The 16,406-nt window shown below is 38.7% G+C and overlaps 1 protein-coding gene across 3 annotated transcripts in view; it reads right to left on the reverse strand.

Annotated features, from left to right (window-relative positions):
• The window catches only part of LOC149806226 (WD repeat and FYVE domain-containing protein 3-like), a 413,256-nt gene that overhangs the window by 334,889 nt on the left and 61,961 nt on the right, over nt 1-16,406 (reverse strand). For 2 of the 3 annotated variants that reach the window (XM_089951177.1, XM_089951179.1), the window contains one exon: nt 14,181-14,201. The exons of the other annotated variant lie outside the window; for it this stretch is intronic. In XM_089951177.1, the coding sequence (XP_089807303.1) occupies nt 14,181-14,201 (21 nt within the window). The remainder of the gene's footprint in view (nt 1-14,180; nt 14,202-16,406) is intronic. 3 annotated transcript variants of the gene reach the window in all.

Below are 16,406 nucleotides of genomic sequence, written 5' to 3' on the forward strand. Positions count from 1 at the left end.
ACAATCAATCATATACCGTAGCAGCGCTATTGGAAGCCATCTCTTTTCAGCCATGTGTCTACCGATCCAAATATAACAACAGCGATGAAGTCCTGCCGCGAATTCAAATGATACTATGCGAGCGAATCCGGTTAAATCAAAATCAGGCAGTGGTCCATTAATAGCAACACGAGTCATTTCATGTCTGGGGTGTCCAAATCGTTTAAAGTATTCAGCGGCGGATCCATACCCGAGAAAACTCACTGGATAACAGGCAACCATATCAACGGAAATCATAGCGTCGCGGTTGTATTCAGTGTTCCATAGTCCACCGTGATAGTATTCCAAACAACTGGATTGTACATCGGGTAGAAATTCCTTGCGCGTTGGTCTCCACGCATTTTTCCTTGCTGCAACATGAGCCGCAACCGATGGAATCATAAAACAATTTGTTAGCAGTTGTTCATCATGCTCTTCAAATTCCATGGCGGTTTTTTTCATCTTGTTGTGAAATGCTTCAGTGCGATATAATTCACCGTTTGGTCTTACAAACTGATCAAAGGTATCCGCATCGTTTTCAGCGCTGCGAAGTAACCACACTGATACAGGGTCGTTTTTACACAAGCAGGCAATAGCATCAAATAGTTTCCTCTCCGCGAGAAAACCATCCTCTCCCAGGAATTCCCCCGGGATATACTTTACTGTTCTATCCCGTGGAAATATTGTGACCGCGGGCGTCCACGCGTGTTCGTTATGATCAATAATTTTGATTGGGGCTCCCTTTGATTTATACTTTGATTCGTATAATACTTCACCGGTTATCGTTGTAACGGTTATTGGAAATCTCAACGACGTTTCTAATTTCGCTATGTCGCTGATGGTTGCTCCTCGCTCGCGCACTGTCTCCTCCCAATGGTTTATTTTGCTACGTCGTAAATCAGTTAGTTTATTTCCTCGACACGCATTTGTAAAATGCTCTATTACTCGTTCTGCTACACAATTTATCCCCGTTGACTGTTTCATCGGCGCTAGTTTTCCGATATCAGGTTTCTTATTTAACGGGTATATTCCATAAACAACTGCTGTTTCAGGATACGCTCGTTCATAGTATGGTCTGTCAATTCCGGTTAACAACCCCGGCTTGGAGTCGCGGCTAACAATAACTGTTTTCTTGTCGCTGAGAACCGGTTCAAATTTATCACGTATGATCCAATTACCTGATTCCACCCGGACAATGAATTTTACTCTGAAAAAATACTTTTTACCATCAAGTTGTGATATTATCGTTGCTGCGCGGTTGTCGTTCATGGTAGCATCAACAACACCATCAATTCGAAATGTTGACCAACTATGAGATGCACCATCACGCTTGAATTCATCGATACAATCGCGTATTTTATTCAACAAGGTTCTATCGTTTATTAACGCTTTTGGTGCGTCCTTGAGGACTCTATCGAGATTGAACTTAATATTTTTCCTGGGCTTAATTGCTGCTAATCTCTCGAACTCCTCCATATAATTAAAACAAGTATTTAAATAAAAGAATATAGTATAATGAATCACTGCAAATGGTTGATGATTGGGTCGACAACCCCGTGCAATAAATCATGTAGAGGTGAATTCTGCGGGTATCACTTACAAAGCGTTCGTAATGGTTCAAATGGCCCCCTCCCGTGCTTGGTTTGCCACGTTGGGGTGCGTGGTAAATCACAATTATGTATCAATTGTGGCGGCAAACGATACAGGGAACTAAAACGCTATTATGATAAACGAATAAAAAACGCCGTCATTGACTCCGTCCTTGACTCCGTCAAAGACAAAATCATCAAAACTCCTCAGGACTACATTGCAAGGTTTATAATTAAACCAAATAATGAATTAGACAAGTAGTATTATTATACAAATGAACCAAGAATTTCAGCCGCATCCTGTGCTCGTTAATTACGAGGCATCTCGCGACGGCCTTGTTAGAAACCGCAGACTAAAAAAACCAGTTGGATGGAAAAATAATCACGGATATTTGATATTTGGTGCTGGGAAAAAAATCTATCTTGTTCACAGGGTGGTATATGAAACGTTTAAGGGGCCAATCGAGGATGGTTTCGTTATTGATCACATTGATTCTGATTGTCTAAATAATTCTCTTATAAACCTGCAATCCATTACTCAAAGTCAGAATAACAAAAAAGGTAAAACAGGGAAACACGCAAAAAAAGCAAAGAGTGTCAAATCGTTTGATACAATAACGCACGAAGAAAAAATATTTCACTCTATGAATGCGGCTGGTAGGTACTTTGATATTTGTAGTAAATCAGTTCGAGATGTTGCAGAGAATATAACTAAAACAGCGATCTCAAAAAAGACCGGACACAGAATTCGATTTTCATATATAACATCAAAGGGGAATAACTCGTGATGGTATATCACCGAGTGACGAAGTTACCGACAGTGTGAACGCTACAGTCTATTACAATTAATAAATTGTCTGTTTTAAAGAAAACTGATGGAATAAATTGTCTTTACAAACAACTGTAATATTCTGTTTTATGTTTCATCGAAGTATTTAGTGTTGTTTAAACGCTATTGATAGTGTTTTTTAAGTAATTTAACAAAATACAATAACACACCTTGTGACTGACGCCGCTGTATTAGTCACTTTATATATAAGACGACTCGTTATAAGCCTGGGGCTTTCGAAAGCCGATTCGATCAATCAAAACTAACCCACGCACTTGACCCGGGCGTGTGGTTGTCTTTTATTCACAATCATGCAACCGGGTTAATTTAATTGGGTTGATTTGATTGGTCGAATCGGCCGTAGAGTTCCGCCCCGCCGTTTTATGTTTGTGCTGTCCCATCATGTCCCCCAAGCATATCTTCTGGGCGGTCTACGATGACGTTTGTCACCCTAGGCCTCCCTCCCGGAGATGTATGTTTCGGGGTTCCCTTGGGCTCAGATGGATGCGAAGGCACCCAAGGGGTTCCAAGATGTGAATGTAACCTATGGGCCTCTCTGACGTCATAGGGCGCCAGCGGGGTTGCCAAACGGTATTTGTGCCGTCCAATCATAATACTCTCTGTTAACACGAAGATGCGGTGGCAACTTCATGTTATACGAGTCCACATATTTCTCTAGGCTAACGTGCCTGGAGTTCATTTTTTTTTATTTAGAAATAAGATGTTTTATAAGAATATGAATATCGAAGACATCAGTAATATATTAACCGAGATTTCAAAATTAAAAAATCAAGGAATTGAATTATCTGATGGTCTCAACAGCGAAAGAATATTATCCGATTATGAAATTATTAACGAACAATCGAAACGGGGGCGTTTTACCCTGGCCCGCGAGTACGCTTTTATAAAACGATTAATGAAAACCTGTACCACAATGACGTAAATGTATTCATTGGACTATTCACTGCCGCTGAGACAGTACGAAAAAAACTCGGACGTGTTTATGAATGACGCCGGGAGATTTCTAGTAAGATTAAAAACATTAGAAAGATTATAGACGAAAACTCCGTGGAGCCCCCAATTTAATGGCATGTAGCGTACGGAAGTGAATTTTTACGTTGTATACATTTTTTTTTTAACCCGATAGGTCGTGGTAACGTGCGTCTGACGCTGCCACAGGGAAATTAGAAATTACGAAGCAATTTGCAATAATGGTAGGCGAATCACTTACTACTCGGCTAGCCAGAGAGCGGCTAGCAGCGCTTAAAAAGTTCATACCGTTACGAGACAGGGTCCGAAAACAACTTCAAACGCGGCAACAACTACAAACTGATTTTGCTGTTGGAAGTGAACAACTCTTTGCTCCGGTAAAAAGAGCAACTGTGCCCGTCCTCGGTGCGCTTGAAAAGATAGCGGCTCAGACCGAGCAAACAAAAGAGTCTCTGGAAACACTTCCTGCGAAAATAGCAGTTTCTACAACACACCAACGGAGGGAGAGGCCGCCACCACTCGCTATAATGGACCCACAAGAACCTTATGTTACAATGGCCGATGAAGAAGAACTAGGCGCCACCGCAAGAGAACCAGAAGAAGAAATACCGGAAGAAATACCGGAAGAAATAGAGAAAGAGGGGAATATACCCCATAATGTACTTAAAAAGAGCACAATAGACACAATTAGAAATCTTGACGATGAAGAATTAGTTAATTTTACTGTTACAAATTTTGCTAAGGGCACACGAGATGAGCATATCAATAGCGGCTACGAGAAAAATGTAAATTCGGTGGAAAAATGGACAAGAATAGTGTATTTAGCAAGTAGATATAAGGATATAATACCACGTGGTGATACCGATTACAAAGCATTCCTCGAGAATGTTAAAAGTAGGAAACCAAAAAAAGGAAAAGGATACTCTGTTGGTAAAGACGTTACTTGTCCTGGTAATGTTCTCAGTGATATATCATGGCTGGAGGTATTAATCGGAGGAAAACGAGCCGGAAATAGCTCTCCGGAAATAATCAATGAGGCCGCTGATATTTGCAGGCGGTTATTTGCCGGTGGTATCATGGACATTAATGTATATCGAACGCTCATAGACGAACTCGTGGACGGTTTTGATGACCACGGTCATTACAGCGATTGACCAATCACTAATTGGAAAACACTGGTGTTTTTATAATAAAATGATCATACACTACAACCATGATAAACCAGTCAGCGTCTACGTGGTAAACTCACGATTACCAGTGTATCGTGCGTGGGACGGAGATGGTCTCGGTGATACCATTGCGGGGTTATTTACAAGAATGGCTCCAAAAGTGGCGCCGTTAGCTAAACAATTATCTATGAAGGCCATTGATGTTATTCGTGATAGGGGTATTAGTGCTATTGGAGATGTTGCCGGAAAGGCGTTTTCTGCAGCAAAGGACAAACTAATGTAGTTGGTGAGAAGAAAAAAACAGAAACCACCGGTGATGCCATCAACGACAGTGATGCCTGCAAATGTCAGTAAAGTAATAAATAACGCCGTGGAAGAAAAACTAGAGTCGTTGGCGGCAAAGCCATCCACCGATGCAACAACCAACGCGCTCATGAACGCGATAGCGGGAAGTGGCCTTAAACAAAATTTAAAGAATTTACGACGAAAACGACGTTGATGAATTGCAATTGAAAACATCAACATGATAAATAATAAAATGTTTGCGCGAACCGCTGATCCCGCGTTTGATATGGACGCCCCAGTGCGCAGGGATGATTCTGTCCGTGATTATCAATTTTATTCCTATCAACCACCACAAGCCGACCTACGATCGCGAATTGAACTTCAAGTCCAAGATACCAGTAAATACTTTTTGCCGTGTGAAGCGTTTATCGAAATTGAGGGAGAACTCGTGACAAATGTTGCCACTAATACACAATACGCAGATGACCCTCGTGTTCGAGTTGGCTTCGTCAACAACGGTATCATGGCGTTATTTGAGAGTGCCAGATATCTTATTGACGGGCGAGAAATTGAATCAATAGAACGCGAGGTTGATGTTGCAACGACGATAATTGGGTTAGCAAGATACTCGGATGATTATACAAGATCGGCGGGCCCATCTATGATGTTCACAAAGGATACCACTAATAACGCTGATCATATTCAGTACATTAACGTGCTGACACCACAAGATACTTCAGTTGCTAATCAAGCTGAAGCAGCCAACCCAGACCGCAGGGCAAGACCAGGTGACAATTTTACTATTATAAAAAGTACTAACGATAATTTTAATCTAGGGTTTGCAACACGAGTAGCAACATTACAAGGACAACAACGACAGTTTTCATGCGCGATTCCACTCCATCATATATTTGGATTTTGTAGAAATGTCAGAAAAGTTATCTATGGGGCTAAGCATACAATCGCTCTAACGCGAAGGGGCGATGATAACAATGCAATATGGCGTGCTGCTGGCGTCACTAACGGTAAAGTCGTTTTAACTAAAATAGCATTGTGGATGCCGGTGTTGACTCCATCAGTTACCACGGAAGCACGATTGTTATCATTTATGGAACAGGGGGGAAAATCGTTGTTGAGTTGGCTAGCGGTAACAACTGATGCTAAAGAGGATAATGTCGCTGATACATTTACATGGCACCTGGCATCAAAACAAAGCGTTTCAGCCCCGCGTCATATATTTATAGCGCTACAGAATAGGGATCGATTGGGTAATCAAGAACGCAGCCATATGATATTTGATCGATTAGGAGTCAGGGAGGTTTCGCTGAGAATAAACGGACAACAGGAACCATCCGAGGATATACAGCTTAATTACGACAACAACCATGTCGCACGTGTGTACCATCGATTGCTGTCATATATGGGTCGTGATCAAAACGTCGACACCGGTTTGCAAATATCACAACTTGATTTTAAAAACCTGTATCCGATTTATTACTTTTCGCTGGAACATCTTGATTTAACGAGACAGTCCGTCGTTGATATACACTTCCGAGCTCGTATAGCCCCGGGTGGTGTTGATTATAGAGCGGTTGCTGTCATTCTCAGCGATAAATCAATGCTGTTGGAAGGTGTTGGTGGACGAATGAGAATCGTTGATGCACCAGTGGAAAACATGTAATTGAAAACATAAACGCGTTTACAATAAAAATGTCGTATAGTGTTGTCGGTGTAGAGTTGACCGATGGTCAAGTCAAGAAATTACGATCAAAGTCGGCTAAACAATGTGGAACCACAATAACGCTGAAGCCGTCACAGATGGCAGGTGGTAATCATAAGATATCGTTAACGGCGCGTCAAATAAAACATTTCAATGATGCGATGAGGAATAAAAAGGGTGTTCAAATAGATTTTTCGGCCGCAGCGATTAAAAACATGGAAAAGACCGGTGGGATATTTCCGTTGTTAGCTGCGATTCCAGCGTTGATTGCCACGGCGGCCCCAGCAGTGGCGAAGGCAGCGGCGTTAGGAGCCGTTGGTACCGCGGCGGGAATGGCATTGAAGAAGGCAACCGGGAAAGGCTATAAAAAAAAGAAACGAGGACGACCCGTAGCCGGAAAGGGTCTAAGACTACCGGGAACCCCGTATTCATGGTACTCGGGGAAGGGTCTAAGACTACCGGGAACCGTTTATTAACGCAAGAGTCAATGACTCCTATGTCTAATTTTGATTTAATAGATGCCGCAAACGCGTTAGCGATAAAAAACTTCAGAGGTGTTTTTATGAGGGATCAATTACCGACAAAACCAAGGAATATTGAAACCGGTATAATTAACCTCGATAAATCCTCCGGAGCGGGAACTCATTGGGTTGCATACGCGATTGATCCGCGTGCGATCGTCTATTTTGATTCATACGGGTTAGCCCCGCCAAACGAGTTCATGCGGTATATCCGGGCGTGTTCAGCCCCGGTTTTTTATTCCACGCTGCCAACACAACAATTAAGTGACCCACCGATATACGGTCGTGAGGTATTGAACGTACTCGCGGCGATTTCATCATCGCGGAAACCACCTCATGTGGTTGTAAACGAATACACTAGTGGGGTCGTAGAGGCCCGGCAGGTTAATTAAAAACACTGTTTTTTTTACAATAATAATGATTGATATCTGGGGACGACCGGTTTCGGCGCTGAAAGAATCCACGGAAACGCTCGCCACCGATGACATAAAAAAACTAATCGAGGATGAAATCGCTGATACGTTAAATCTAACCAGTGCTGACCCGGGCGAAATAGTTGTATTTCAAGATCGTCAGGGTAAATTAAAATCCAGTAATGTGTCGCTGGATGACGTTTTAACACGACAGCGTAATGCCGCCGAGAACACTATCGCACTATATACCGGCGACAGACGACTTAAATCAGGTGAATCCATCTTGACGATAAATGGAAAAATAAATACACTGGGCGACAATTATATATCCATGTCGAATTCGTTAAAAAATTTCTATGATAAATTTAACGCGCAAGCAAATCAGTTCGAGGGGATACAAAAGTCTGTCACCGGTATACAACTCACTACTGCTAGTTTTTTTGGGACCCCGACGGTGACCGAACCGAATCTTGTAGTGATAAAAAATAGTATTTTGGAGTTTACAACGCTGTTGGGCCAATTTACCTCGTTACGAAAAAATATTAACAGGGTTGATGACGCCGTTGATAAATTCTTTGGTAGAAAAAATGTCAAACCGGACGAAATTACAATAACTATAAATGATATCACTGCGTATGGACAGGAAATAGAAACAATCAAAACTGATGTTGCAACGAACAAAGGGAGTGTAGACGTGCATGAACGGGAAATAGAAATAATCGGCGCTAATGTTGCAACGATCATAAATAATGTAGACGCGCATGGACGAAGAATAGAAACAATCAAAACTGATGTTGCAACGATCATAAATAATGTAGACGCGCATACACAGGACATAGAAATAATCAAAACTGATATTGCAGCAAACAAAAGGAGTGTAGACGCGCATACACAGGAAATAGGAACAATCAAAACTGATATTGAAGCGAACAAAAAAAATGTAGACGCGTATTGGCGGGGAATAGGAATAATCAAAACTGATGTTGCAGCGAACAAAAAAGGTATAGACGTGCATACATATGAAATAGGAACAATCAAACTTGATGTTGCAGCGAACAAAAAAAATATGACCGAGAATACACAGGAAATAGAAACAATCAAAACTAATGTTGCAGCGATTAAGGGGAATATAGACACGCATACACAGGAAATAGGAACAATCAGAGCTGATGTTACAGATATCAAAGACAGACTACCGGAAATGACAAAAATAAAAATCCCTCATGAGAACACCATCAACACAGTATACACGATTCGGCATGGATCATTCACTTGGACTCCTACACAGAATATAGTAAATATTACCGCAACTGTTAAGGGCATTTATCGATTGACACTGGTTTCAATGATGCAGTTTAATATATTATCGTCGAGTTCATTCGGGTTTAACAATACAATATCAACAATTATAGACAAGGACGCAACTGAACCGTTTAAAATTAGAGCCGTTGATAGAAATTTAACCAGGGCAAACATTACATGGTATGTGGAATTTGTAGCGGATCTAAGTAATTAAAAACACTAGCTCTTTTAAAATAAAAATGACCACCAAGGTAATTGAATCAGAGGTATCACCGACGTCACATCAATATCGATTCAATACCGTAAAAGAATTCTCCGCGAATTTGAAAACGCTTTCCGAACAATACCGTGTAAAAATAAAAAAATACCGTCAAAAAATAACCGCCATCGACGCGGTCATGTACTCGGTGTCAGGTATAGTAGCCGGTACCGGTGTTATTTTATCCACGGTGACCATGATGGCCCCGATCGCTGTTCCAATCGCTATCTCCGCGGCGACAACAATTGCTGGAGTCGCCAACGCAATCACTAGAAAGATATCATCGTGTTCTCAGAAAAAACTCAACGAGTATACAGTAAAACATCAAATAGTATCTGACGCATACTCGAAATTATCCGGGTTGATCTCGTTGGCGATAGATAATTCGTTTATATCCGATGTTGAATTCTCCACGATGGTCCAGTTGTATGACTCCGCGATGTCAAAAATCGAGGATTTTCAACTGGAAGCTGGAAACCACGTCGCTGAAACCACTTCAATGGGCTCAAAACATTCTCCTGAAAACAAGCAGGTTGTTAATATTCGGTGTTGAAATTAAACACTAGAAACGGCGAATAATAATAATGTCGCTGAACCCCGAAGGGTTTCAATTACTTCAACGGATCGCGGAGAACACCACTCCGGTACAAACAAGTATGATATCGATAACATCAACGAAGCCAGAATTCAGTGTAAACTTCCCTTCTCCGATTCCAGTGAAGGAAATAGCGCTGGCAAAATTGCGAGTATATCACAGTTGGCCTAATATCCGAGCGGAAGCATTTAACGGACAACAACCTAATAACTCGCTGGTTTTTGCATGGACAAATAAACCCAATGGGACCCCAGACTGAAAGGAGGTTACAATACCAACTGGGTCATACCAAGTAGACCAAATCAATAAAGAATTTCAACGCAGGATAAAATCGATCACAGGAAAAGAATCAAAAATCGCTATTACGGTTCATGAACCGACGTTATCGTCGACGATTGAAATAAGCACACCGGGGTATATGGTTGATATTTATAACAGTTCAATAAGAACCATACTAGGTTGGCCCAAGAATCCACCTCATGAAAGTCCGCGGGAATTTCACACGAATGCGCAATCGTATCATGAAATTGATCCCAGTTATCGAGATGGTTTGTCTATTATAAAAAACATGTTATTACCCAGCAAGTTTATATTTCAAGACAGGAATACCATGTATTGGTATTTTCAGTATAAGGAAACTCCTGAATTGCACGCCGTGATCACAGTTAATTTAAATGATATCGATAGTTTTTTTATCGAGATTAATCGTAATTACCGATTGCAACTAGAACAACTACGGAAAACAAAAGCACAAAAACACGTTGAGGTGTTAAATCAACTTATATCAGACATGGAATATATCAATGAACGAATCGTTAAAATAATATCCGATAACAACGATGATAATAAACAAGAATTCCTAACCGAGTATAATATCACAGAAGCCGATTTACCCGATTTCAAGTTTCCAGGATACAACGCGCCAGAACTAAGAAAGTCTCTTAATGATTTTTTCGGTCCATCAACTATCCTCAGACACGATAACGGAGAGGGTGGTAGGCATATTGCTCCATACAACGTAAATATTGCATCGGTGATAGCAATCAATCTAGTGTGTGATGTTATCGAAGGGAGTTACCAGGTAGATACCAAGCAATCAAATCAAGCTCAACAGGGGTATATCCTTTATTCATTTTCACCAACAGCCCCTCCCGGATTCTTAATCGTTGAGAGCCCGATTAATCCGGTCTATATGCGATGCCATAATCGGTTTTTAACAAGAATTAATTTTAGACTTACCGATCAGTCAAATAACCTAATTGATCTACAAGAGGAGGAGTTAGTAATCACTCTGTTTGTAAGATCATTGTAAATAACTTCTTAGCAGCGGGGGGGGGCAATGACATCGACGCGGTCGTCGCGCTTTTTTACCGGACGCTGACGACGCTGGGATCGGTGCGCAGAAAGTATTAATTAAACCAAATGACGATTGGACGACCCCCCGACGACGACGTCGTTTTTTTTTACCGGGCACTGACAACACCGGATCCGCTGAGTGCAGAAAGTATTAATTAAGCCAAATGACGATTGGACAAAATGTCCGATTCGCCCCCCCTGCTGCTCATAAAATAACTTCTGTAATGAGGGAGTGGTACTCATAAAGTCAGTGATATGTGAAATAACTTCTGTAATGAGGGAGTGGTGTTCATAAAGTCAGTGATACATAAAATAACTTCTGTAATGAGGGAGTGGTGCTCATCAAGATGTATTACCTAAACAAGTTTCAGGATTCTAGATAGGAGACTATGTACATATCATTCAAACAATCATAAGCTAAAGAAATAAACATACACAAAGCCAGCAAAAGGTGAAATATTTGTCACAGTGACCTTTTTGTACAGGTGTGGTACCAATACAATGATCTTATTTAATCATTCCAGCATGAAAAGTGATGAAAAATTCAAAATTTAACTTAAGTCAGTGAAATATGAGTCACTGTCAGCTAGGTTGTAGTCATTAACTAAAGACAAAAATGTAACCTAAGCCCGCAAAATGTGAAATATAGGTCATCAAAGCCCCCTTTCTTTTAATGGTGCAGTACTAACAAGAGGCATCTAATCCTATAGTTTGATGATTCTAACATGAAGAGCTTGAAAAATAAACACAAAATTGACGCAAAGGCACTGAAGTATGCAAAATACAGATCATATTGACCTATTTTTTTATTTCATGCGTAGTGCTTATCAAGATGTATTTCCTCAATAAATATCATGACTCTAGGAATAACAATATTTGTACAGGGTGCAAAAGACCTGTTTGGTCATGAGACAAATGCAAAATCCTAACCTAGGTTATTAAAATGAAAATTGCAGATCACAGTGACTTTCCTTTGTTATACAGCAGTGGTACTAATAAAGATACAGTAATCTACATTTATGATGTATCCCAAACAGAGCTTGAGAAATAAACCTAAAATACAAAATGAAACCAAAGTCTCTTAAGCAAGTGAAAATTTGGGTCAAAGAGACCTACTTTTTACAAGGGTGTTGTACTCATTAAGATGCATCCCACATCAAGTTTGATTATAGGCATAACAGTATGTTTGTGGGGTGCATAAAAATAACCTCCTTGGACAACTACACACAGCAAAAATGTGAAATATAGCTCCCACTGACCTTCTCTGATTGTATGGGTGTAGTAAAGATGCATATACGTAATCAAGCATGGAATATGGGGCACAGTGACCTAGGTGTTATTCTCATCAGATGAATCCCTCATCAAGTTTTATTATTCCTGGTATGACAGTATGAACACACGGTGCAAAGATATGGGACTAAACCCAGTCTACAACTACTTTACAAAGTTAGTCCCCACCTCCCTCAGCCTTTACCCTAAGAAAGCCTCTTCAAACTGCTGCCTAGAACCTAGAAACAAAGAATGGTTAAGATGCACTGAAGCTGTACATATGTATTTGCTTTTATACATATGAAGAGTGTTGCTGATGCTGGGGTACTACAGTAGCTGCCACTACTTAATAGTGGTGACCTAAAAAGTCTATAGGAACAGTTTCAAAGCATGATGTCTATAACTTTAATATTATGATAATCTCCCTGATGTTCATATAAATCCAGTGTGAACTGGTGCTTATAACATGTTTCAGTGAAATGTTTCTACCTATCTACACGTAAGAAACAAAATCTCTGGTTTCAAATAAAAGAAAATAATGGCCAATTTTCTACCATCTATATATTATAAACCTTAAAAAGATTCCAGTGAAGTTGGCAGGGTAGAACCTGAAATGCAGACCTCAAAACGATGTAGTACTGGTTAACCTCAAGATAATGGCCTGAAATGTTACTATCACAAGATAATGCACTGAAATGTTACTATCAGGTAGGTGTTATAAGAGTCTGAAGAAAACATTAACTTTTAATTGATAGTAAGAAATTTACAGGAGTTTATTTTAAAACAAATATAGACTATCATAAACATCGAGTATAAAATTGTTTTAAAAAGTTTGCATCAGACTGCAATCAACACAAAAAGACCTTTAGTTCATTCTATTATAATTGTCATTTTGACAAAACAAAGACACCCAAAAACTGAAGTTCATTTCACAATGCCTTGTCTGCAAGCTACTTCCCCGCATCCCCATTTGTTTTAATTCAGTTCATTTATAATTAGAGCAAAGCATAAATATTTTGTGTCAATATCCCTTCAAAAAGGTGAAAAATTAGGAAAAGACTTTGTGTTTATTGATAATTTGATCATAATAAATGCCAAAAAAGATATTATCTACAGAACTCATGCCAAAACACCATGCAAGGTCAGTAAATAGGAACAAGTCAAAAACTGTATTTCTGTAATAAATTAAAGTAAATTTTAACATATCCAGTGCATTACATCAAAAGCAATCATTTTTTTCACCCAATATTACATTATATAAACATTACCAATTTTCAACCTGAACCCTTCTTCAAGAGTTGTTTTAAAACACAAATATGTTATACAACAACTGTGGTGAAGAAAAGTATGAAAAGTTTAAATATTTGTGAAAAGGTTAAATAGTATTTCAACATAAACAGTATGATATGCTAGTCTAATAAGATCACAGAGAACTGAAGAGGGCCTTTACCAAGATCTTACAAGATTGAGAGGCTGGTCTGGTTATAGCAATCAACTTCTTAACCTATACTGGCTGATCAAAAAATCATTTTTTCCTCATGAAGAAGAATCGACACTGTTTGTTCATGCTACTGTACTGATAAAAAGCAAAAGTTACTTGGTTTGTTGCTTTATGTCAAAGAAAACATTTGGAGGTTATATTATGCCGAGGTAAGCATAGCAAAGCACCTGGCCAAAGAAAAGCTGCAGTGAATGATCCAATGGTGAGAATCAAACCCACACCCTTCTGGGTGCCACGGGTCCAGTGCCTTAACCATTGAGCCACTAAAAGTGTTAATTAGAAAGAGAATGTTATTAAACGATATAAAACATACATTTGTGAATTATATATTTTATACAAAGTATTGTCATGAAAGTCAGCTTACTATAGTGGAATCTTTCTCTCCCTGCAAAAAGGAATATTAATTAAATTCTTACTTCCATACATCCGTTCAAGTTAAAAATGGTGTTTCAGAAAAGAATGTGGTACAGTGCAAAAGCAAGTTTCCTAATGTCTCTGTAATAAGTGATATCAGGTAATTAGTACCCAAATAAGTAATGATCATCAGCCGTGTAACTAGAAACTAATTAATTGATTGAAGTTTCATTTTGCCTCTGTATTAAGTAACTACAAGAAAAATAACTGATACGGCTTCCTTCTGTCTCTGTATTTTGTGATAACAGTTAACTTGAGACCAGAAGTCTCATAAAGCCAGGTAACTAGTAAACAGAAAACACAATATCCTACTATCTCTGTATTTAGTGATACCATAATCCCTGTAAATAGAAACCAATTAACTGATAAAGCATAAATATATAGTTAAAAGTTCAGAAGCAAGTATTTGTAAAGACTTAACTAAAACATAATTTCTTTAAAATTTGGTTAGTCTGAAGCAACTGGAATTAAGATGTAAATGTATTTAAATGCCAAACTATAACTTTCTCTTTATTTGGGTAAAAGAAATATGTTCAATGTTCTCATCTACCTGACAAATGGCTCTTGAAAACTCCAGACAAAATCCTTGTCAAAACTTTGCCAAAACCAAATTATAATTGTGGAAATTTTCCAAAGTTACTTTCAATTACATTACGCTGTACTTTTACAGGTGCTTCATTGATATGACTGTTTCAATCAATCAGATACTACCTAACAATATTGTAGGTACAATGTATGTTGACACATATTTACGGGACCTCTGTGATCATTGGAAAGTCAAATTAATTCATATCAAAGTAATAATTTCACCTGACTTGTGACGTGGAAAGTCAATTAACACATAATTAAGTCACATATTTAAGTGACAATTTCACTTCTGTGACCAATGTAAAGTTAATTATTTAAATTATGTCACATATTGAAGTAATAAATTCACTTCTGCAATAAGTGTTAAGTCAATTAACATGTAAATTAAGTTACATATTTAAGCAACAATTTCACCTGTATGACAATGGAGGGTCAGTTTACAAACAATTTCACCTTTATGACAATGGAGGGTCAGTTTACAAACAATTTCACCTGTATGACAATGGAGGGTCAGTTTACAAACAATTTCACCTGTATGACAATGGAGGGTCAGTTTACAAACAATTTCACCTGTATGACAATGGAGGGTCAGTTTACAAACTTAACAAATTAAGTCACATACTTCAGAAACAATTTTACCTCCATGACCAATGAAACGTTCATTACATGTAAATTAACTAATAATACAATTCAACATTTAACTGATAATTACAAATTGAATTTTTCAACAACAAATGAATTTGATGGATGTGCTTAAAATATTAGCATTATTTGCTTACTTTCACCAAGCACCTCCAAGAAGGAGCAGCAATCATGTAGATGATGAAATGTATATTCCAAAGGAGTGGCAAACATTTAGATGATATATTTTATATACAAGAAGGAGTGGTAAATATGTTCATGATGTACTGTATATTCAAGGAGTGGTAAATATGTTCATGATGTACTGTATATTCAAAAGGAGTGGTAAACATGTTCATGGTGTACTGTATATTCAAAAGGTTTGGTAAACATGTTCATGGTGTACTGTATATTCAAAGAGTGGTAAACATGTTCATGGTGTACTGTATATGCAAAAGGAGTGGTAAACATGTTCAAGGTGTACTGTATATTCAAAAGGTTTGGTAAACATGTTCATGGTGTACTGTATATTCAAAAGAAGTGGTAAATATGTTCATGGTGTACTGTATATTCAAAAGGAGTGGTAAACATGTTCAAGGTGTACTGTATATTCAAAAGGAGTGGTAAACATGTTCAAGGTGTACTGTATATTCAAAAGGAGTGGTAAACATGTTCATGGTGTACTGTATATTCAAAAGGAGTGGTAAACATGTTCAAGGTGTACTGTATATTCAAAGTGTGGTAAACATGTTCAAGGTGTACTGTATATTTAAAAGGAGTGGTAAACATGTTCATGGTGTACTGTATATTCAAGGAGTGGTAAACATGTTCATGGTGTACTGTATATTCAAAGTGTGGTAAACATGTTCATGGTGTACTGTACATTCAAGGAGTAGTAAACATGTTTATAATGTACCATATATTCAAAAGGAGTGGTAAACATGTAGATAACATACTGTATATTCAA

This window comes from Sinohyriopsis cumingii, chromosome 2 (assembly GCF_028554795.1).
Source record: "Sinohyriopsis cumingii isolate HCF-2022 chromosome 2, ASM2855479v2, whole genome shotgun sequence".
Taxonomy (NCBI): Eukaryota; Metazoa; Mollusca; class Bivalvia; order Unionida; family Unionidae; genus Sinohyriopsis; species Sinohyriopsis cumingii.